Here is a 19,035-nt window from a genome sequence, read left to right as displayed (position 1 = left end):
CTGACTGACTCTGTCCCTGATTCCTCAAACGATCCCCGGCTGCAGCCTGCAGGGGGAGGCGGGACCGGCCGGATGTCAGACAGTCACCATATAAGGAGATGCACTGCTCCACACAGGACAGCAGGGGGCGGTAAGGAACAACAACAACAACAACAACAATAATAATAATAATGATAATAATAGCAACTTTATTTGTATGGCACCTTTCAACAACAACAACAACAACAATATTAATATTAATAATAATAATAATAATAATAATAATAATAATAACAACAACAATAATAATAATAATAATAACTTTATTTGTGTGGCACCTTTCATACCGAGGTGCAGCCCAAAGTGCTTCACAGAAGGATCAAATTAAACAACAATGACAATAAGTTAAAATAAAGCAGCATTAGCAGGAAGTTAAAGAAAAACAAGCAGACGTGCAAACGGACAATTAAAAATAACCGATCGAAGCACAATAAAAGAATAGCAGTGATGTAATGAAACAGAAATACTCAAATATAAGTCCTGCTTTGACATTTCTACTCAAGTAAAAGTATTATGAGCAAATATATAGCAAATTGTACTCAATGTTTCAAAAGTAACTGTACTCATTACAGTGAGTGTTTGATCATTATGCATCATATCAGTTGATATTATCAATGCTGTCAGAAGAACAGTACAGTTACTTATATCAAATTAGCAATACTACAGTATAAAAATACTCTATCACCAGTAAAAGTACAAGTAAGATATATGCAAGAAAAAGTACTCACAATGCACAATGACTACTGTTTAAAGGCTCCCTACAATGAAAATCAAGTTTTTAACCTTGTTAAGCTTTTCAATGGTGTTTTTTAAATATTATATAAGACACATCATGAGCAAAATACCCAGACGACACCGTGTCTGAGCAGCTCATCAGGTGTAATCCAAGTCTCCAGAAGCCCCGAGATCACAAACTGATCTTAAAAGATGTTATTCACACCGTTATCCTGTGAGATGAACTCTTCACTGTAGCTGTAGCTCTGTGATCTCGGGGCTTCTGCACACTTGGATTACAGCAGACGAGCTGTATGGAGACATTTCATGTGTCTCTGGTTGTTTTTCCATTTTAAAACAAGTCTCCAGCTACTTCAGTTGTTTAAAGCCGTTAAGGGGACATTTAAGGTCACGTCACTGGGATGAAAATATCTTAATTAATCCACAAAATTAAAAGATTTTAACTGATATGAAAACAAGTGGACCATTAATCACTTTTTACCTAAAATATATATAAAAATATGGCTTTTTTTTTTTTTACTAATTAGAACAAATATAACCTTTGCAGTGTTCACAGTGTATGAAAATGAAATCTTGTGTTTTTTTGTCAGACATGTTCAAACTGGAGCTCAGTGACGTGTAAAAATGTTGATCGACCAGACGTCATCCTGTTCTTCCACTCAGACCAATACTACACAAGAGCCGCATTATGTGATGATAGATGACAAATAATAATTGTTTCCTTTGTATCATGTTTCTTTCTCGATGTCCTCAACGGTCCAAATCCTGACTTCTGCCTCACCTCCTCCAGAGGGATTCAGATGTACCTTCTTCTTCTGTATTTACTCACCTGGCAGAAAGCCTCTGATAGCTGTGTTGTCTCTCCCACAGGCCTTGAATGCAGCAGTATATGAGGGGCGTGGCCAACCTGACAACCAGGTAGTAGTTCAGGTGACATCACTAGCAGCAGGTAATGAGCCTCCACCAGCAGCAGCAGCAAGAGCTTTCAGCAGAGTTTCAGCAGTGAACACACGGTCAACCCTCCGCTCACCTGAACAGGTAAGAAAACCAGTACCACCAGGACTGTGTGCTGGGACCGGACCAGTAGCAGCTGCTGGCTGGTCTCAGTGTGTGCTGGTCTGAAGCATTTAAAAGTATTCAGAGGTGGTTTTGAGGCCGGAGGGTGGAGTGTGTGTCTGTGTGTGACCCAGATCAAGGTGTGTTTGCTCTGTGTAACATGGACGTTCTCTTGTCGCCTGTGAGTCTTGTTTTCACGCCTTCACTCACCTGTAAACTCTCAATAATCCATTTTTATTAATCTACATTCAGAAGTTTTCAGTCTTTATTACTGTAGAAACATTCTGCATACTTTTATACACATTTCTACTAAAGTCAGCCGGACATTTGGTATTAGTGCAAACTGAAGTTGTTGAAAGTTGAGTGGAGTTCAAACTAACAATTCATTTCATTATTAGTTAATCTGCAGATTGTTTTCTTGATTGATCGATTGACTCTTTGGTTTATCAATTGTTGGAATGGTGACAAACGTCTAAGATGAAGTCCAGCAGAGTTTAAGACGGAAAGCCTTTTTAAAAACTCTCTTTTATTGTTTTAAGTTCTCGGATTTACAAAGGTCATATTGTCAGTTTGAAAATGTCCAGAAGCTGTTGTGTGATGGTGCAGCTCTGAAAACCTGTTGTCAGTTTAAATACATGAAGATTGTTAAGAGGATTTTCAGGATGAAGACTAAATATCCAGAACAGACTTTAAAGCCTGGTCATCCTTCATGTCTGAAGTCACCCGGTGTTAAAGACGAACTTGTTTCCTTGTTAATTGGTGACTGAATATTTCAGTTTGGCCTCAACAGCCGACCAGTCACAGCAAAGTTAACGTGTCGCAGACGAACTGCTGCTGCGTTTCCTGTTCAGACAGGATGTGCCGGGTCATTCACAAATGTTTAAACTGGGGGAGAAAGACGCTGTGATTGGATGGTGGGAAGATGCAGTGGTGGGATTGTTAAACCATTTCATGCATGAATTATTAAATCACAAGGAAACATTTTTCTAAATGTTTATTTTTACTCCAAACAAGTGAAAAGTCTTTATTCAGTGTATTTTATTTTGAAAGAGTTGCATACATGTCCACTGCAGTGGTCACCGAGCACCAACAGTATAAAAAGTGATACGGGAACAACTGTAAATCCTTTTATTCTCAGAAGACCAGACAGATGTTGGAAAAACATTTATCCAGAGTTTAATAATGTTTTTCATCTACGTCTGTTCACTCAGCCGACGTTAAGCAGCAATATTCTGCCTTTCAGACCCATATTCAGATAAAAATGTATTGATTATTGCTGTTTAATAACAATATTCACGTGTAAAATGTATCACAATTTTTAATAAAACATACAAAAAGGCAGAATCTGACACTTGCAGAATAAACCCTTTGGTGCATAATGTCCGCTGCAGTCACAGAGAAAACTGTGCGTAAAAATCTAATTAATATTTTTTTTTATCTGTCTGGTTTTCTGAGAATAAAATGATTCATAGTGCACCTCCCCTTCCAACCGCCATTTTGAATTTATGTTGCGATATGTGAAAATGACAGTGAGGTACAAGGATACCTGGGACACGGTTCTCCAACTTAAATGGATCAAAATGGCCTCCAAATGTCCGTCTGGTGTCGTGGACCGCCTGCATGAACTGTCCATCTGACAGTCGTCGACACACATAATGTATCTGCGCACCACTTTCTGTGTGTGTAGGATTAATCATCCAGAATATCTTCTCTATAATCTTCCTGTTTGAAAACATAAACACTCTGATCACTGAGGGACACGACTACAGAGTCCTGTGAATGTTGAGATCAACACGTCAGTGAGTTTCTCTTCTTCTTTTCACTTCTTGCTTTGTTGTTGTGGTTTGTTCGGTCTCACGCTGACCTCAGTTCACAATGAGACGCTGACCACACCGAGGCACAGGACCTGTGTGGACCGGTGTTTCAGGTGTAGGTGACTCACGTCAGACGGTCCCACCTCGTGTTCTCAGACACGTCCAGTTTCTGCTGGCTGACGTCACCGTGACTGTTCGTGTTCGTGATGGCCTCCTCCCATTCAGAGGGGATTTAGGGATCAGACGGGTTTATTGTTTCACATTTTGTGGCCTGTTTCAGTGAAGAATGGGGAGAGATGGTGAGAAGTACTGAGCGGCCCTAGCTCAGGAGGTAGAGCGGGTCGTCTAGTCATCGGAAGGTTGCTGGTTCGAGTCCCCGGCTCCCCCAGCTGCATGTGGAAGTGTCCTTGAGCATGATACCGAACCCCAAATTATCTACACATGGATGCTGACGTCACACCGTGACATCACACCGTGACATCAGTATCTCCTTACAGAGAGAGACGTTGAGGTGAAAGAGTTGTCAGCTGCCAGTTTGAACGCAGGACTTTTACTTGTAACAGAGTATTTGTACAAGTTCTGCTTTCAGGGTCCTGCAGTCAGGACTGTGACACGAGGAGTGTCACTGTGTGGTAACGACCGGACGCTCGAGCAGTGACAGGACAGTTTTATTTCCTGTTTTACACAACGCAGAGGATTAAAGTCTAACTCGGTCTGATCAAACACCACATCATGTTGTGTTACATGATGGAGCACATGTACATGTACGAGTTAAAGCGTCTCCTGCACACTGCTACAGTTTCTCTGAAGGCGTCCAGCCGCCATGTGTACAGGGAGTGTTTGAGCAGAAGTCACTCGACTGGTCCCTCCACCTCCAGGCCCGGGAGGTGTGTGTGTGTGTGTGTGTGTGTGTGTGTGTGTGTGTGTGTGTGTGTGTGTGTGTGTGTGTGTGTGTGTGTGTGTGTGTGTGTGTGTGTGTGTGTGTGTGTGTGTGTGTGTGTGTGTGGGCATGTTTCACTGCCGTCTGCTGCAGGAATGTTTGTTATCACATCTGCCCTCATGGTGTGTTTGCAGTGATGGAATGTAACTAAGTACTTGTACTTGAGTACTGTATTAAGAACAATTTTAGGTACTGCTAGTTTACTTGAGTATTTCTATTTTATGTTACTTTATTCTTCCACTCCTTTACGTGTTGGAGGTAAATATTGTACTTTTTACTCCATTACATTTATTTGATAACTTCAGTTGCTAATTACTTTGTAGATTACTTGCTGATTAGCATGTTTTGGTTTTTATCTGATTCTGATAATCAGATAAATGCTGTATATCAGATCTGATAATCAGCTGACCCGTAGTATACAGTTTATACATACATGTAGATATATGTTTATTTTACTGAAGATAATTGAATACATTTAATATCAGATATTTTAAGACTTTAACTCGAGTACTACCAAAGTAATATTTTCACACAATATCTTTACTTTTACTCATTTAACTCATTATTACAACAAGTCAACAGTCCACACGTCCTGTCCTCCAGGAGAAGTTCAGATACTTGTGTAAAAACAGACTCTGGTACAAGTAGAAGTACTGATCCAGCTTCTTTACTCCAGTAAAAGTAATCGAGTACAGGCTCTGACATGTACTCAGAGTATCAGAGTAAGAAGTCTCCCTCTGAAGGACATTTGTGGTCAAAGCTAACTGAAGCTCACGTCATATTAATATAATTCAAAGACTATTAAAGTTAAAGGTAGAGTCAGCAGGATTTGTCCCAGCTGTTCCTGAACGCACCACAAAGATAGTTGATTGTTGAGTCTCATTCCCAGGACGTCAAATAGCCACATGTTGGGTTGGTAAAGCGTCCCGAGCAGCAACAAAGAGAGAAAATAAGAAACTCTCTGCAGATACGAGACACTAACACGCCTTTTCTCCCCATTCCAGCCTCCCTCTCTGTCTGTTCACGTCTTTTACGTCTTTGTTTCGTCTCGCTGCGTCTGCCGTGTGTGATGTGCTCTGACAGGTCGACATCAGTCTTGAGATGTTGGGAAATAACAATAATCCATAATTCACATCAGATGCATCAAACTAAAGTAACGAGGCTGTTTTGAAGCTGTGAGGAGGAGAAAGTTCAGATGTTTGTGTTCAGATGTAGAGAGGGAAAGTCTCAGAGATACTCAGGTACAGTACAGATACCTGAGACATGTACTCAAGTACAGGAACAGAGTATTTGTACTTTGTTCACTGAGTCTGTTCAGAGTCAAAGCTTTTCCTCATGCAGGAGTTTTTATTGTGGTCGGGTAATTCTGTACATAATATATATTTCTGTCTGTTTATAATCTGGTCGGTCTGATTCAGTTGGTGTTGACGTCCTCGGGCTCTCAGAGATGCTGGGTTGTCGTCAAAGAGCCTCATGACCAGCTGGCTTGTCTCTGTCTCTCTCTGTCTGTCTCAGGTCTGAACATGCTCTCACTCGTCCATCAGACCAGTCGAACCACTCCACTGTCACACAGTCGCACTCTGTTTGTTTAAAGCTGTAAAAGTTCAGCAGCAGTTGAAGAGGTTAATATTTAAATCCTCCTGCTCTGATTCTTTGCCGTGGTGTTGTTCCTGCTTCAGTCCCTGAATGCAGAGGACAGATTGTTTCCAGCCTCCTCGCCTCGCCTCGCCGCTCGTGTACAGCTGTGTGGATACAGGATCGTGGTGTCGCACTGTTCTGTGACGGGTCTCTGAGGACTGACTCGTCACGTTTGGTTTCACGTCACTGCTGAATCCAACTGGAAACAAACAGACATCTGATGTGTCAAAGTCGACCTGCTGGAGTCCCGAGTCAAGCATCTACGTTTACTTCAATGTCATCTATCAAATCCAGTGGTTAAAGGAAACAACTCGCAGTTTATAGCTGGAGTTTGTACTAAGTGCAGGTCAGCAGGAGGATTTAGACGCATTAACAATCAAAGAGGACGTTGTGCGTGTTCAGAGCTCTGCAGGTTTTAGTTTACTTGATTTTGACATCATTCAGATATATTAATAAAAACCAACATGTCATCAGCCTCATCGAGCTCGTTGTCCCGTGAATCAGGACATTTTAAAGTTATACTGAGAAATTACACATCCCACCTTCACTCAGGTGAATGCTAATTAATCATTTTAATACTTGTACATACGTATTACTCTTTATCTTTTGATTTGTGTCCTTTGTAACAGGGCTTCCCAAAGTTGGTGCGCTCCGTCTCTTTAATTATGTAGGATCGCTAATTTTTAATTATTGTTCATAATCTGAGAAATCAGTGTTCAGGAGGTCAGTGAAGGCAACATTTTAACATCTTAAACAACAAAATAAAAATGTGTTTGCTTTTGGCCTGTGGTCCACCGTTAAAGGTCCAGTGTGCAGGATGTGTGGAACCCACTGGCAGAAAATAAACAAGTATATTCAACATATATAATTAGTTTTCTATCAGTTCAAAATCAGCAGAAACTAAGAAGTGTTGCATGAGCTTCTCTGTCAGCATGTGTCTACAGCAGCCCAGAACGGACAAACCAAACACTGGAGGGAGTTTTTGCCCTCCAGGGTAAAAATCTTGTCCACGCATGTTTTATATCCTTTTTCTAGTCTTTACTCGTATTCTAGTTATTGGTCTTTATTGCATTTCCCTTCACATATTTGACAGCATGTGACCAATAAAACCTGTTGAAGAATTTCTGAGCTAACGACGTCTCTGACAAACATCACGAGAGACGTAACGACTCAAAATCCACAGCCGATATAACACAAACACTGCAAACAGGTTTCTCTACATTTTATTTTTTTTCAAATTCTCTTGTGGCATATTTTGCTAAACACAAAAACAACTGGGAGGAGTCGACCGACACACAAAACAGCTCTCACAACCACTACAACGTCTGTGAGCCGTCTGTGGACTCTGCTAACAGAGAAAAGCTGGATCTTCTTTCTCTTTTGTGCTGAAGTCTGTTGGTATCAGCAGGAAGTATTTCTCTTTTAGTCTTAACTTTGCAGCAGCTGTTCCAGCTGCAGTTGTGTGTTTGGAGGTTTCAGGTTTGACAATCTGTTTGCTAAAAGATAAAACCTTTCATTTTAAAGCCGTGGGTGTAAAATAGATGTTTGGTTTGTTTCTGCTAATTAAACATTGAGACATTTCTGGAATCAGAAAAGTTTCTCAGTGTTTAAAACGTTGTCCTCCCGAGCAGAACAGCTCTGAAGTTTGAATGAACAACAAAGAGATAACATGGACGGATATTTTGTGTCGTCTCTCTTCTCCTCAGTCCAACCATGGGGCGGCACTCTCCTCTTCTTCCTCTCCTCCTCCTCTTCTCCTTCCTCACCCTCTCGATGGGAGGAGCTAAAGAGTCAGGACTCAGGATCTGTGCCTTCAATGTGCAGAAGTTCGACACGGTGAAATCTTCAAACTACAGAGTGATGCACACTCTGCTGCGGGTAGGACACACACACACACACACACACACTGTAGAAAGACCGTTGCTCTGATGCCTTCAATCTGTTTGTGTGTGCAGATCGTGTCTCGCTGTGACATCACTCTCCTGCAGGAGGTGATGGATCCTGAAGCCATCAAAGCTCTGGTGAAATCTCTCAACAGGTACAAACACACCTGACGCAGGTCACGTTCATGACCCACTGCCTCGCTCTGCAGTGGGAACCATTGGCCCGAGTGGTAACTACCAATCAGAAGTCTCTGATACAAGTCGTGACTCTGGTTTATTGAACAAGTCCATTGAAAGTCATCACTTTCTAATAAGGCATCCTTTATACAAGGTGTTAAAGGAACAGTTCACCCAAAAAATGTAAAGATCCAGTCATCATCTCCTCCCTCCACGCTGCTGTGGGGACTTGTTTTAAAACGGAGAAACTGAAAAAACCCAAACATCTAGTCCGAGATCCCAAACTGATTTGAAAAGATGTTGTTGACACCCGAGGGTGTCAACAACATTTACAACATTTACATTTTTGGGTGAACTGTTCCTTTAATTAATCATTTACTTACGCTTTACACAATTTAAAACCAATATGAAGTACAAGTGTTGGGTTGCCAGGTTGTGAAACATCCCTTTTTAGCTTTTTTAACTCTTTGTCTACCACTTTGCTTTTATTAACTGTTATAATAAATGTTTTACTCGTTCTTTTAACGGTTTATTAGAAAGTAAAACACTTATTAATGGATTATGAATATTAATATCACTACATTATTACCTGGCAGAAAAAACGTATTCCTATTACCTGCTTTGAACTTTACTTTACAGCATTAGTGAATAATGAGTTAAAACCTTTTGAAGGGTGTGTTATTAGACTGTGTAACGACTTGTTGACTATCTTGGTTGACAGTTAATAATAATTAATGTATTAACCTTGAACGAAGACGTTAAAACCAACACTGTTCTCACACCTTTCTGTCCAAACTTGTTTATTTCAGTCTTTGCTGGTTGTTTTTTGATGTTTGCACATTTAAATTTGACCATTTTAATCATCCAGAAGTGACGGTGATTTTGTTTCAGATGTTTTTAAACTGAGGGTTCAGAGAACAGATCACAGCGCAAAATATTGATGTTATATAGAATGAAATGCTTCTTTATTCAACAATAAAAGCTGTTTAAAGGATTTATGATACGGCACCAACTGTGAGCCCTCTGAGCTGTTTGAATGTTAACAAAACATCACGCGCTGAACTGGAGGATTTAAACGTGAATGTACTCAGACAGTCACGCTAACAATACTGTAACCGCATCATGTACTGATACAATATGGTGATCATTACCTGTATGTGTCTGCCGTCTGCCTCCAACAGGGAAACTGACAGGTACAGTGGATTTTATGAGCATGTGGAACATTATCTAATCATAATTAATCATCCAATCACCTTTATTTACTCTCTCTACTAATCCTAATGCCTGTGATAATTGGTGACACTTTATTTGGGATGGTCACTGTTACTCTGCAACAAGTCAGCTGACGGTCAACGGGTCAGAAAGGTCTCAATCAACAGGGTTATCAGTCGATGCTCGAACACGCCGAATAATCCGGATTTCAATCTACATGAACTTTTAACAGTTTATGTGACTTGATAAGTTTAACATTAAAGGAACAGTTCACCCAAAAATGAAAATTCAGGTGAAGTTTCATAGTCCACAAAACATTTCTGGAGCTTCACAGTAAAAAATGGCTCCATACAGCTCGTCTGGTGTCCAAGTCACCCGCAGCCCCGAGATCTCAGTGATTTTAAAAAACAACTTTATTTACACCCTCGACGTGCGGTTGAGCTCGTGCACCCACTTCAGACAGGGTGTACGCTAACCCTTGTAGCTTAGCAGCTACAGTGAAGACTTCAGCTTTAAAAAGGGTGTAAACAACATATTTTCAAATCGATCTGGGCGATCTACACTGGACGAGCTGTGTGGAGCCATTTGATGTTTTTTGGTTGTTTTTCCGTTTTAAAACAAGTCTCCAGCTACTTCAGTTGTTTAGCAGAATCCTGCAACACTGCTGCAGATGTTTTGTGGACTATAAAACTTCACCTGACTTTCCATCAGCATGAGGGGAGGAGGTAGTCATTAACTGAAGTAGCTGTGGACTTGTTTTAAAACGAAAAAAAAAACAGAAAAAAATGCTCATCCAAGTCTCAAGAAGTCTCAGAGATCGCAAACTGATTTGAAAAGATGTTATTTACACCCTCGACAAGCAGTTGACTTCAGATGCAGAGTGCTCCTTTTTGGGTGAACTGTTCCTTTAAGGTTAAACAACATCCCTTACAGAGATTTGGATGACTAGCCTAGTTTAGCACAAAACAAAGAGGGAAACCACTCGCCTTGCTGCGTCAAAAGTTAAAACATACACCGTCCAACCCACTCCAGAGTTGTCTGGTTTACATGTTGAACCCTGAATGTAAAACATGTAAACCAGATTGGAGTCTGGAGAACATTACCTTCATATAGTAGTTCCCAGGTGATTATTTTTATAGACAGCTGGAGGAGAAAGCTCGAGGATTGTCTGATGTCTGTTGAAACTGCCCTTGTTCTGAGTCAGCTGAGCTGATTAAAAAATAAAGTGTTACATGAAATTATACCAAAGGGTTAAATTGGGATTTAGAGGGTCCTGGTGGAGCAGGTCCGACACAGCTTGTTGTGGCATGATTGAGCCAACAAGCATTAATTAAATGATGAATTTTACATCTTTTGACATAACTCAGTTATTTTATCTCACTATTCAACAATTATTAATATTGTATGTTGTGCACACTAATACATAAAAGTCTCGGGGGGTTGGTCAGTTACATTCTGCACAGACATCTTGTGTCTTACGCTCATAAATCATATTCATATTCTTACATATTTTAAAGCTATTGCTAAGTTATTGGCTGCAGCAGAAACATAGATTTGAGTGTCATCAGCAAAATATTGAACATTTTTGTTGCATTTAATTTCAGTGACAACACACATTAATCAACATTTCTGTAATTGTGCCAATGTTAGTCAGCTGGCCAAAGCCAATGGAGTGTTTGTAACTTTGTAAATAATGTAACATACTGTATATCCTGTATGCACACAGAAAAGTCACGCACACATCCAGGAAAGTCGGAAGTAATCAAGTTACAACTCTGATCACAATTGACCGTAATTAACCAAACATTTAACACTGGTGGAAGCAGTTTGTTGGAGTGATGCTGAACAGATGAGTTAAGAAATCATCCTCATATCTTAGTGACTGAATAGGTCGTCTGCCACTGACTCCCAAAACAAATGTTTTCGTAAGCTCATAGTTTTATTTGGTTTGGACAGGACAAACACTTGGTTAGGTTTAGAAAAGGTCCTGAAAATAAGTTTGTTATTTATATAACTTAACACACGTAACTTAAGTAACGTTATGTACACGATGTAAGTTAATAACATTACGAGGTTAAAATAACTCACCGCTGACTCTTCACACGGGACACAAACTGAAAATTCCAGGTTTTTTGAAACATCCGTCCAACCCGTCCTCCGCCCTCACAGTCTGGACACACTGCCTGCTTGTGTCCACACAGTGTTTCTGCACAGGGGGCTGCTGCCTGCTGCTCTGTTTACATGGAGTTTTATTATTATCAATAAATATGATGACATGATTTTCCTGAACCCCTGCGAGGAGGGAGGGAGAGAAAGAGAGTGCACAGGAAAAAACAACTCTTCACCTGTTGTATTCTACATATTCTGTAACGCTGGTATGATGTCGATATGACGCAGTCTGCAGGTCGTCTGCAGGTCTATTTTTGCAGAGAAACTCAAAAAACATGTTTTGGAGAAAACAGCGTGGTGCAGCTGTGGAGCGGGTTGTGCAATCAAATATAATTAACTGAAAAGTTGTGCGACCATGTGCTTAAAAATTGAGAATATTTCAACTTCTAGAAACGGCTTAAAAACACGAGGCACACACAGGAGACGAGCACGCCGTGGCGCAGGAAAACAATGGTTTTGCTGTCGATGCATTTCTAGTGAGGTGTTGCTTATGCAGATTTTGTCACTATACTCGTCACCTGACTTCCTCCTTTGTTGCCTGAATTATTACTTACAGCCACTAGAGGTCGCTGCCTAACAATAAATGTGAATATGGATTGTAACAAGCTGCTTTCACAGTGGATCTATAGTGTAGTTTTCTTCTAGCAGAGTTAAATTTAACGAGCATATTTGAGTTTGTTTATCTTTGTCTGCGTAGTATTCATTCCATTATTGCTATTAAATATCGAGATGCATTTTTTTTCTACATAAAATCTGAGTCGCTACATTAGTTGCTGGTGGTGTAAATGCCATTTCTTGGCTCCACCTTAGAAATGACCCAATTTAACCCAAATTATCTGAAACTGTGCAGGCAGCTGTTTTCCTTCTGGTGATGTCTAACAGGGAACAACAGTCTCATTTCCTTTGATTTTGTTTGATTTCTTGGTGAAAACTGATTTTCTAATCTCGGGTGGTTGGTTCCAATCTGCTAATCAAGTTCGAGTTCAGCTATCTGATTATGCTAACGAAGAGATGTGGGATTTGCAAGCTCTCTCCTAACAAGTGCATGTCTGCCGGTGTCCCTGGAGCCACTCTGAGGGTCGTGTCACACAGCCAGGCCCGTCTCCACACTGTGTGGGGAAAGGTCCGTCTGAACCCATCATCACTCTGGATCAGGCTCGTTTATTTCCAAACGTCTTGTGTGGCACTAAACCCAGAATGCGTTAATGGTGCTGGTGCAAAATAGTGTCGCAGATAGTGGACGTGGAGGAGAATACCGACTGAGGTATAAAATGTATTAATCACTAACCTACGTGGGATTAAAAGCATGATTCTTACCTATTTAATTATGTTGTTCACAGTCTAAATCGAGGTCGTTGTGCATGTGTGGATCTGTGGGAAAACTAACTGCCGACTGCCCCAGTGGTTAAAGACTGACTCACTTATGTAAAAGTAGCCATACGATAATGTCAGAATAGTCCGATATGGAGTAAAAGCACTGGTTGTGCAGTAAAATGTCTCATGCTGCGACTGTGTGACATTATTAGATTGTTAAATTTCAAATTTGTAAGAATTCCCGATTCGTCGAATACCGACGCTCTGGGATGGCGGCCGACCCGACCTCCGCGGTATTTGACGAGTCGGGAACGAGACTCAAAAATCAACTTTCTCACAAACTGCATCAGTGTCAGCGCAGCATGTTGCAGCTGGAGCTCCTCCCGGTGGAGACACTTTGAACTGCTTTACAAACAGCTAGTTCAGTCCAGCGGTTCCCAACCTGGAGGATCCTCTGAGGGCTCGTCACATGATCAATGTGATTCACACACCTGTTTTCAGTTTGTGTGTTTTTTGTTTTTCCTTTTCTCCAGTATTTATTTATATTTAATGTAAAAAATTAAAAAAAACCACTTTGGCCTTAAAACTTTGATCTAAATGAAACGGTGTGAGAGCTGCAACGAACAACACAAAAACATCTTAATCGTGACAAGAGGCCCGGGGAGAAACTGCTCTTTTCTCACAAGCAAAAATAAAAGTTGGGAGCCACTGGTCTGGAGGTTAACGGTGGTAATGAACAGCAAAAACAAACCAGAGTCAAAACTCAACGCTTCAGATGTCTGCGGTCACATTCCTGCTTTGTGGCTGGCTGCTCACCAGGTCCGAGGACACCTGGCTCCATGTCAGCGATGGATGGTTTAATTTTTTAATTCAACAACATCATAATGTAGCTGTTTATTAATCCGCTGCATTACTGCACACAGCTGAAAACAACAGCCAACAGCTTCCCTTCCTTAAAAGGAGAGTTTTACCGTCAGTGATATTTCCCCAGATAGGTAAAGGTTTAAAATCAATCAGAGAGAAATCACATATAAAAAAACTGTTCACATGGTTGTGGGCCTGTGCTGATAGTGACCGATGAGTGTTCACTGCCTGTCCTCCTCACAGTTTCTGTCTGTTTGTTGTGTTGAGGTATAACGGGTACCACTACAAGTCGCTGTCCAGTAAGAGTCTGGGAAACTCTCCCAGCAACATGCAGCAGTACGTGTTCATCTACAGGTAAGACGCACCTGTGCACACCTGGATAGTCTCTCAGCCTGTGGGATGTAACTTCAGCGAGATGTTTCATGAATGAAAAGACATCAGAAATATTTTTGCATTATTTTGCATTCTCCTAAACAACTGAAGTAGATGAGGACTTCTTTAAAAAAACCCACGTGTTCGAGGCGTCAATGAACTCTTTTCAAATCAATTTCTGATCTTGTGACTTTCGGAGACTCGGGTTAGACTCATGAGTGAACGATCAAGTAAAATCCCTCCACTTTGGATCCAGCAGCAGTTTTATTCCTCCTCCATCTGAACCCCTTCTGCTCTCCAAACAGGGTCGAGACGGTGAATGTGACGGGGCAGCACCAGTACCAGAAGAAACAGTCCTTCGTCAGAGAGCCGTTTGTCGTTGCGTTCCAAAGCAACAGAACTGGTCAGTGGACACAAAACATACAGGAGTTACTGACCCACCTTGTGCATCAGGTACGACTCCTCTTGTTCTTTCTCTCCTGCAGCAATCAACAAGTTTATCCTGGTTCCTCTGCACACTGAACCCAGTCAGGCCATCCAGGAGATCGACCGGCTCTACGACGTCTGTGAGGAAGTCAGCAAGAAATGGAACAACCAGGTGAGGAAAAGGGCTTCGACAGGAAGAGAGAACGGCTGGAGGAAGCTTTTCAGACTTTACAGCAGCGGAGGGCGAAGACGTTAGCTGAAGCTGTTAGCTAGCTAGCATCGTGCATCAGCTTGGACCAGACATGTGACTCAAGTAATAAACTAATAACTTTATTAAAGGTTATTTATTCCAGAATGACCTCTCAGTAAAAAATAAAAAATGTCAAGTTCGAGTCTTTGAAGATACAACATGTCAGATTTCTGCGTTAAGAAGTCTAAAAACAACTCGACCTTTGTTCTTACGTTATCTCGAATGTTTCCAACGATGTTCAAACCAGAAAAATCAACAAGTTTCCTCAAAGGTAACATTTGGTCGTCTGTCGCTAAACTTCAGGAGAGTCGAGAGAGAGGAAGGAGGTCAGAGAACGAGCCGAAACAAAACATTTGTGTTTGAGTTGAGGTGAAGCTCTGAGTGAAGTCAGCACTCAGCAGAGACTCTGGTTCTGGTTCTGGTTCTCTGTCTCCTCTCTGTAACGTTACGTTCATGAAGTAAAGTCCATTTCCCCTCCAGCTCCAGTCAGCAGTCAACATTACAGAACCTGAGGTCACCTCCGGGTCACTGCTGCAGTCAGGCTGATAAACAGGAGTGAAGATAAATCCACTTTTTAATCCCACAAGTCACAAAGTAATCAGTCGGATCAGAGCAGAATCTGATGAGACTCCTGGTGTTTATTCCTCCAGGAGGTCTGGATCTGCACCCGACTTCCCCCGTCCCTCCACACACAACATTTAGTATTGTTTCTCTTGTTTTACTTTGATTCACACACATCTGGGACTCGGACTGATTTTCAAAATGTACAAATTAACTTCCTTTTCTTTTGTTTTTGTTTCCTCCAGCTTCTCTCATTTTCCCGCTTCTTATTTTCACGACGTGAATCCAGACAGTTTTGAGTTTTCTGCCAATGATTGATTCAATGTGTCTTTGCATTAATAACTGTGTGTGTGTGTGTGTGTGTGTGTGTGTGTGTGTGTGTGTGTGTGTGTGTGTGTGTGTGTGTGTGTGTGTGTGTGTGTGTGTGTGTGTGTGTGTGTGTGTGTGTGTGTGTGTGTGTGTGTGTGTAGAATGTGATGCTCCTGGGAGACTTCCACGCCGGCTGTGCCTACGTTACCCGAGCCAACAAGAAGAAGATCCGAGTGTTCAGCAGTTCAAAGTTCTCCTCTCTGATCGGAGACAAAGTGGACACCACCGTCTCTGATGACACCCACTGTGCTTATGACAGGTGTGTGTGTGTGTGTGTGTGTGTGTGTGTGTGTGTGTGTACGGACAGAGGAATGAAGATGGAATAAAATGGGGGACGACATGAGGACAGAATGAGGAGAGAAAGCACAAGATGTCAGCTCACACTGTCTTCTGTATTCTTTGTGTGTGTGTGTGTGTGTGTGTGGCAGGATCATCGTCCACGGGGAACCCTTGCTGAAGACGATCGCTCCGTTCTCTGCAGATGTCTTCAACTATCACAAAGAGTTCAAACTCTCCAGGAGCCGCGTGAGTCTGTCTGCCTGCCTGCCTGTCTGTCTGCCTGTCTGTCTTTCTGTCTGCCTGTCTGTCTGTCTGTCTGTCTCTTTGTCTGTCTCTCTGTTTATGGCCTCGACAGTCTTTGTGTAATTACTAAAGGTTTCACAATGCAGGTTTAAATCATTAAGATTTCAACTCTCATTATTCGTAGTTGACCTGGTTTATTTGTCACAAACAGCGAGAATCCTGCAGCTTCTTTTCCCCCCATTTCTTATGTGCACATTAACTGAGTCAGCTGAAGTACATGTCGCTCCATACAGCAGTCAATAAAGAGTAACTGGACATCACAGTGGATTTCGGCACCTGCGTGGCTCGTTACCGCATGACGGTGAAGATAAATCAACTTTTAAATCCCAAAAAATGTTCTGCTATAAAAACATAGACTCTTACGGGGCCTGACTCACGTTTGGAGCCTCGAGTGGCCGTTAGAGGAACTGCAGTTCTTGGTGCTTCCGGGTTGGCTTCATTTCCTGCTTGGTTTAAATGTAAAATGCACACGCAGCTGGATGGTGATGTCCTCGTTGTTTGACTCTGTGCTCTGTTGCTTCTGTCTGCCAGGCGCTGGAGTTGAGCGACCACCTGCCCGTGGAGGTGAGACTAAAGGGCTCCGCCCCTCTCCTTCAGGCCACGCCCCTCCTGATCCTCCTCAGTGTCTCTGCGATCGTCCAGCCCTTCCTGTCCACTCTGTGATCGTCTGCTCGAGTCTTCGGGTGTAAATGCTCTGAAAGCCAGAGAGTCTGTTGACCTGCACAGAGTAATCTGATTACTGGGAGGGATCAGGCTCAAAGTAACATGCATGGTAGTTAGTCGGTTGGAATGTAACTAAATACATTTACTCAATTACTGAACTATTTTACAGTTTTTGAGGTTCTTGTACTTTACTTGTGTATTTCCAATAACGTTTTACTTCAGTCCACATTATTCGAAAGCTTTAGATGTTGGTTACTTTCCAGATTCAGATTATTAAAACAAAATATAAATAAATTAATAAATGATGAGATAATATTACAGATAAAGTTACCCAGCAGTGTCTAAAGTAGTTAAATTATCTCCACCTTTACCAGCTGCAGCATCACTGATGACCACATATTAACGTTGGGGCCGTTCTGCATAATGAGTACTTTTTGGTACTTTTAAGTGTTTTTTAATGCAGATACTATTTTAGCACTTAGCTTAGCTTGAGTAAGTAGAACTTTTACAAACAAAGTTCACGTACGCAGTAGTATTTCTTTCTCCCACTACTGTATCCAACCACAGTACAGCTGACTGAGCCGCCGACCAGCTGCAAGACACAGAAAGGTCAATGCTTAATTATCTCGTTATTATATCGATATACAATGTGCTTTTAAAAGGAAGGAAAGAAGCCAATTTCAGTCCTGATCACCATGAAAATATATCTGATAGGTGCTACATGACCTCATCTGCAGCAGCAACTACACTGACAACAAACTAAGATCATCAGGAAACTCTGAATGAAAAATCATGAGAACCTAAAAATGATCTTCATTTATTCTGCACGTCAACTTTCCAAATTAAAGTGTGTTTGGGGAGTTCGGCTGCCTCTGTGGAAAAAGCGGTATGAAGCCTTTGCATCCTAATCCGATAACTTGCCTCCAGTGATGACGCTCGGCGGATGTTGCATTGTGGGTAACGTAGGCACCAGGGTTTGAAAAGCAGTCCACTAGTCTATCATTGCACTCCTATAACACTGCCGGACTCATTGTGGACAGTTTAAAAACAAATGAAGCAGATATCACCTTGCCTTTCAAAACCTGGAGGCTACGTTACCCACAATGCAACTTAGCCACTGAGTGACATCACTAGAGGCAAGTTCTGTGATTGCTTGCAGCTTCCTGTGGAGCTACAAAAGGCTTTACACTGCGGTTTCCACACAGACCTGTAAACACACTTGATCTTATTAACATTATTTTCACAATATTTTTGTTGGTGGAGAGTTTTTTGTACCTGGATCAGTAACAGTGAAACGACCTGGTGCCATTTAGACGATGCCAAAGACTTTCGTTGTTTATGTGAACAGAAATAATTAAAGGGATGATGATTAAAGGAATTATCTGAATTAATTAGTGTTTATTTATTGTTTAGCAGCGACGACAGAGTAGTTATTCTGGTCCACACAGCTGCTTAGATAAAACAACTGCCTGATGAAGCTGTTCAGCACCACGAGAGTACAAATGATGTTGACTTAAGAGTTTTTAACACTTTCTAAATGAATGTACATACTGTAGATTGAAGTCTAAACCCATTATATAGTCAGTGAACGCCTCCTCCGTGTTTTCATCCTCGTCTTTCCTGTTGCCGCCTCAGGTCTGTACAGAAACTGATCGTGTAAATATTTGAAATATGTCAGGAAAAACATTTAATGTGTGTGTGTGTTTTTATGTTTCTAATATTCAGTCAAGTTTTTTTATGTTGTATTAAAATGCTTCAGATGATGTCATTGGTGGTGATTATTCTCCCGTTTTGTTTTTTTTGTTTTTAACATGAATTAATTCTAATCTAAATAATCTCTCTCTCTCTCTCTCTCGATTAGATTTAGATTAGATTATAATTATTTTTATTATTATTATTTCATCTCAATCAGGACATTGTTGCTATCGTACAGAATTTTGATATCTTTCATGATTTCCAAGATATTCCACA

The 19,035-nt window shown here is 41.3% G+C and overlaps 1 protein-coding gene across 2 annotated transcripts; it reads left to right on the top strand.

The window, feature by feature from the left end:
* Positions 1–42: 42 nt before the first annotated feature.
* On the top strand, positions 43–18,827 carry LOC311265726 (deoxyribonuclease-1-like). Of its 2 annotated transcripts, XM_084367687.1 has the most exons (11): positions 43–130; positions 1,645–1,812; positions 7,929–8,100; positions 8,178–8,260; positions 9,464–9,475; positions 14,109–14,195; positions 14,519–14,616; positions 14,699–14,811; positions 15,921–16,078; positions 16,248–16,344; positions 16,933–18,827. In XM_084367687.1, the coding sequence occupies exons 3-11, from the start codon at positions 7,936–7,938 to the stop codon at positions 17,062–17,064; spliced, it is 945 nt and encodes a 314-aa protein (XP_084223813.1). In that variant the 5' UTR covers positions 43–130; positions 1,645–1,812; positions 7,929–7,935; the 3' UTR covers positions 17,065–18,827. The 2 variants fall into 2 exon arrangements, with proteins under 2 accessions (XP_084223813.1, XP_084223814.1); XM_084367688.1 differs by lacking the exon at positions 9,464–9,475.
* The last annotated feature ends 208 nt before the right edge of the window (positions 18,828–19,035 follow it).

This window comes from Pagrus pagrus (genome assembly GCF_965226575.1).
Source record: "Pagrus pagrus genome assembly, chromosome: 11".
Lineage (NCBI taxonomy): Eukaryota > Metazoa > Chordata > Actinopteri > Spariformes > Sparidae > Pagrus > Pagrus pagrus.
Note: the sequence above shows the minus strand (reverse complement) of the source record. Positions and strands in the feature narration are given on the sequence as shown.

What these genes read in the sequence shown, in the direction of transcription:
- LOC311265726 (XM_084367687.1), top strand. Translation starts at nt 7,936, where the DNA reads ATGGGGCGGCACTCTCCTCTTCTTCCTCTCCTCCTCCTCTTCTCCTTC. An exon ending in GTTCCAAAGCAACAGAACTG is followed by an intron (nt 14,617 to 14,698) that starts GTCAGTGGACAC and finishes TCTCTCCTGCAG; the next exon opens with CAATCAACAAGTTTATCCTG. An exon ending in TCAAACTCTCCAGGAGCCGC is followed by an intron (nt 16,345 to 16,932) that starts GTGAGTCTGTCT and finishes TCTGTCTGCCAG; the next exon opens with GCGCTGGAGTTGAGCGACCA.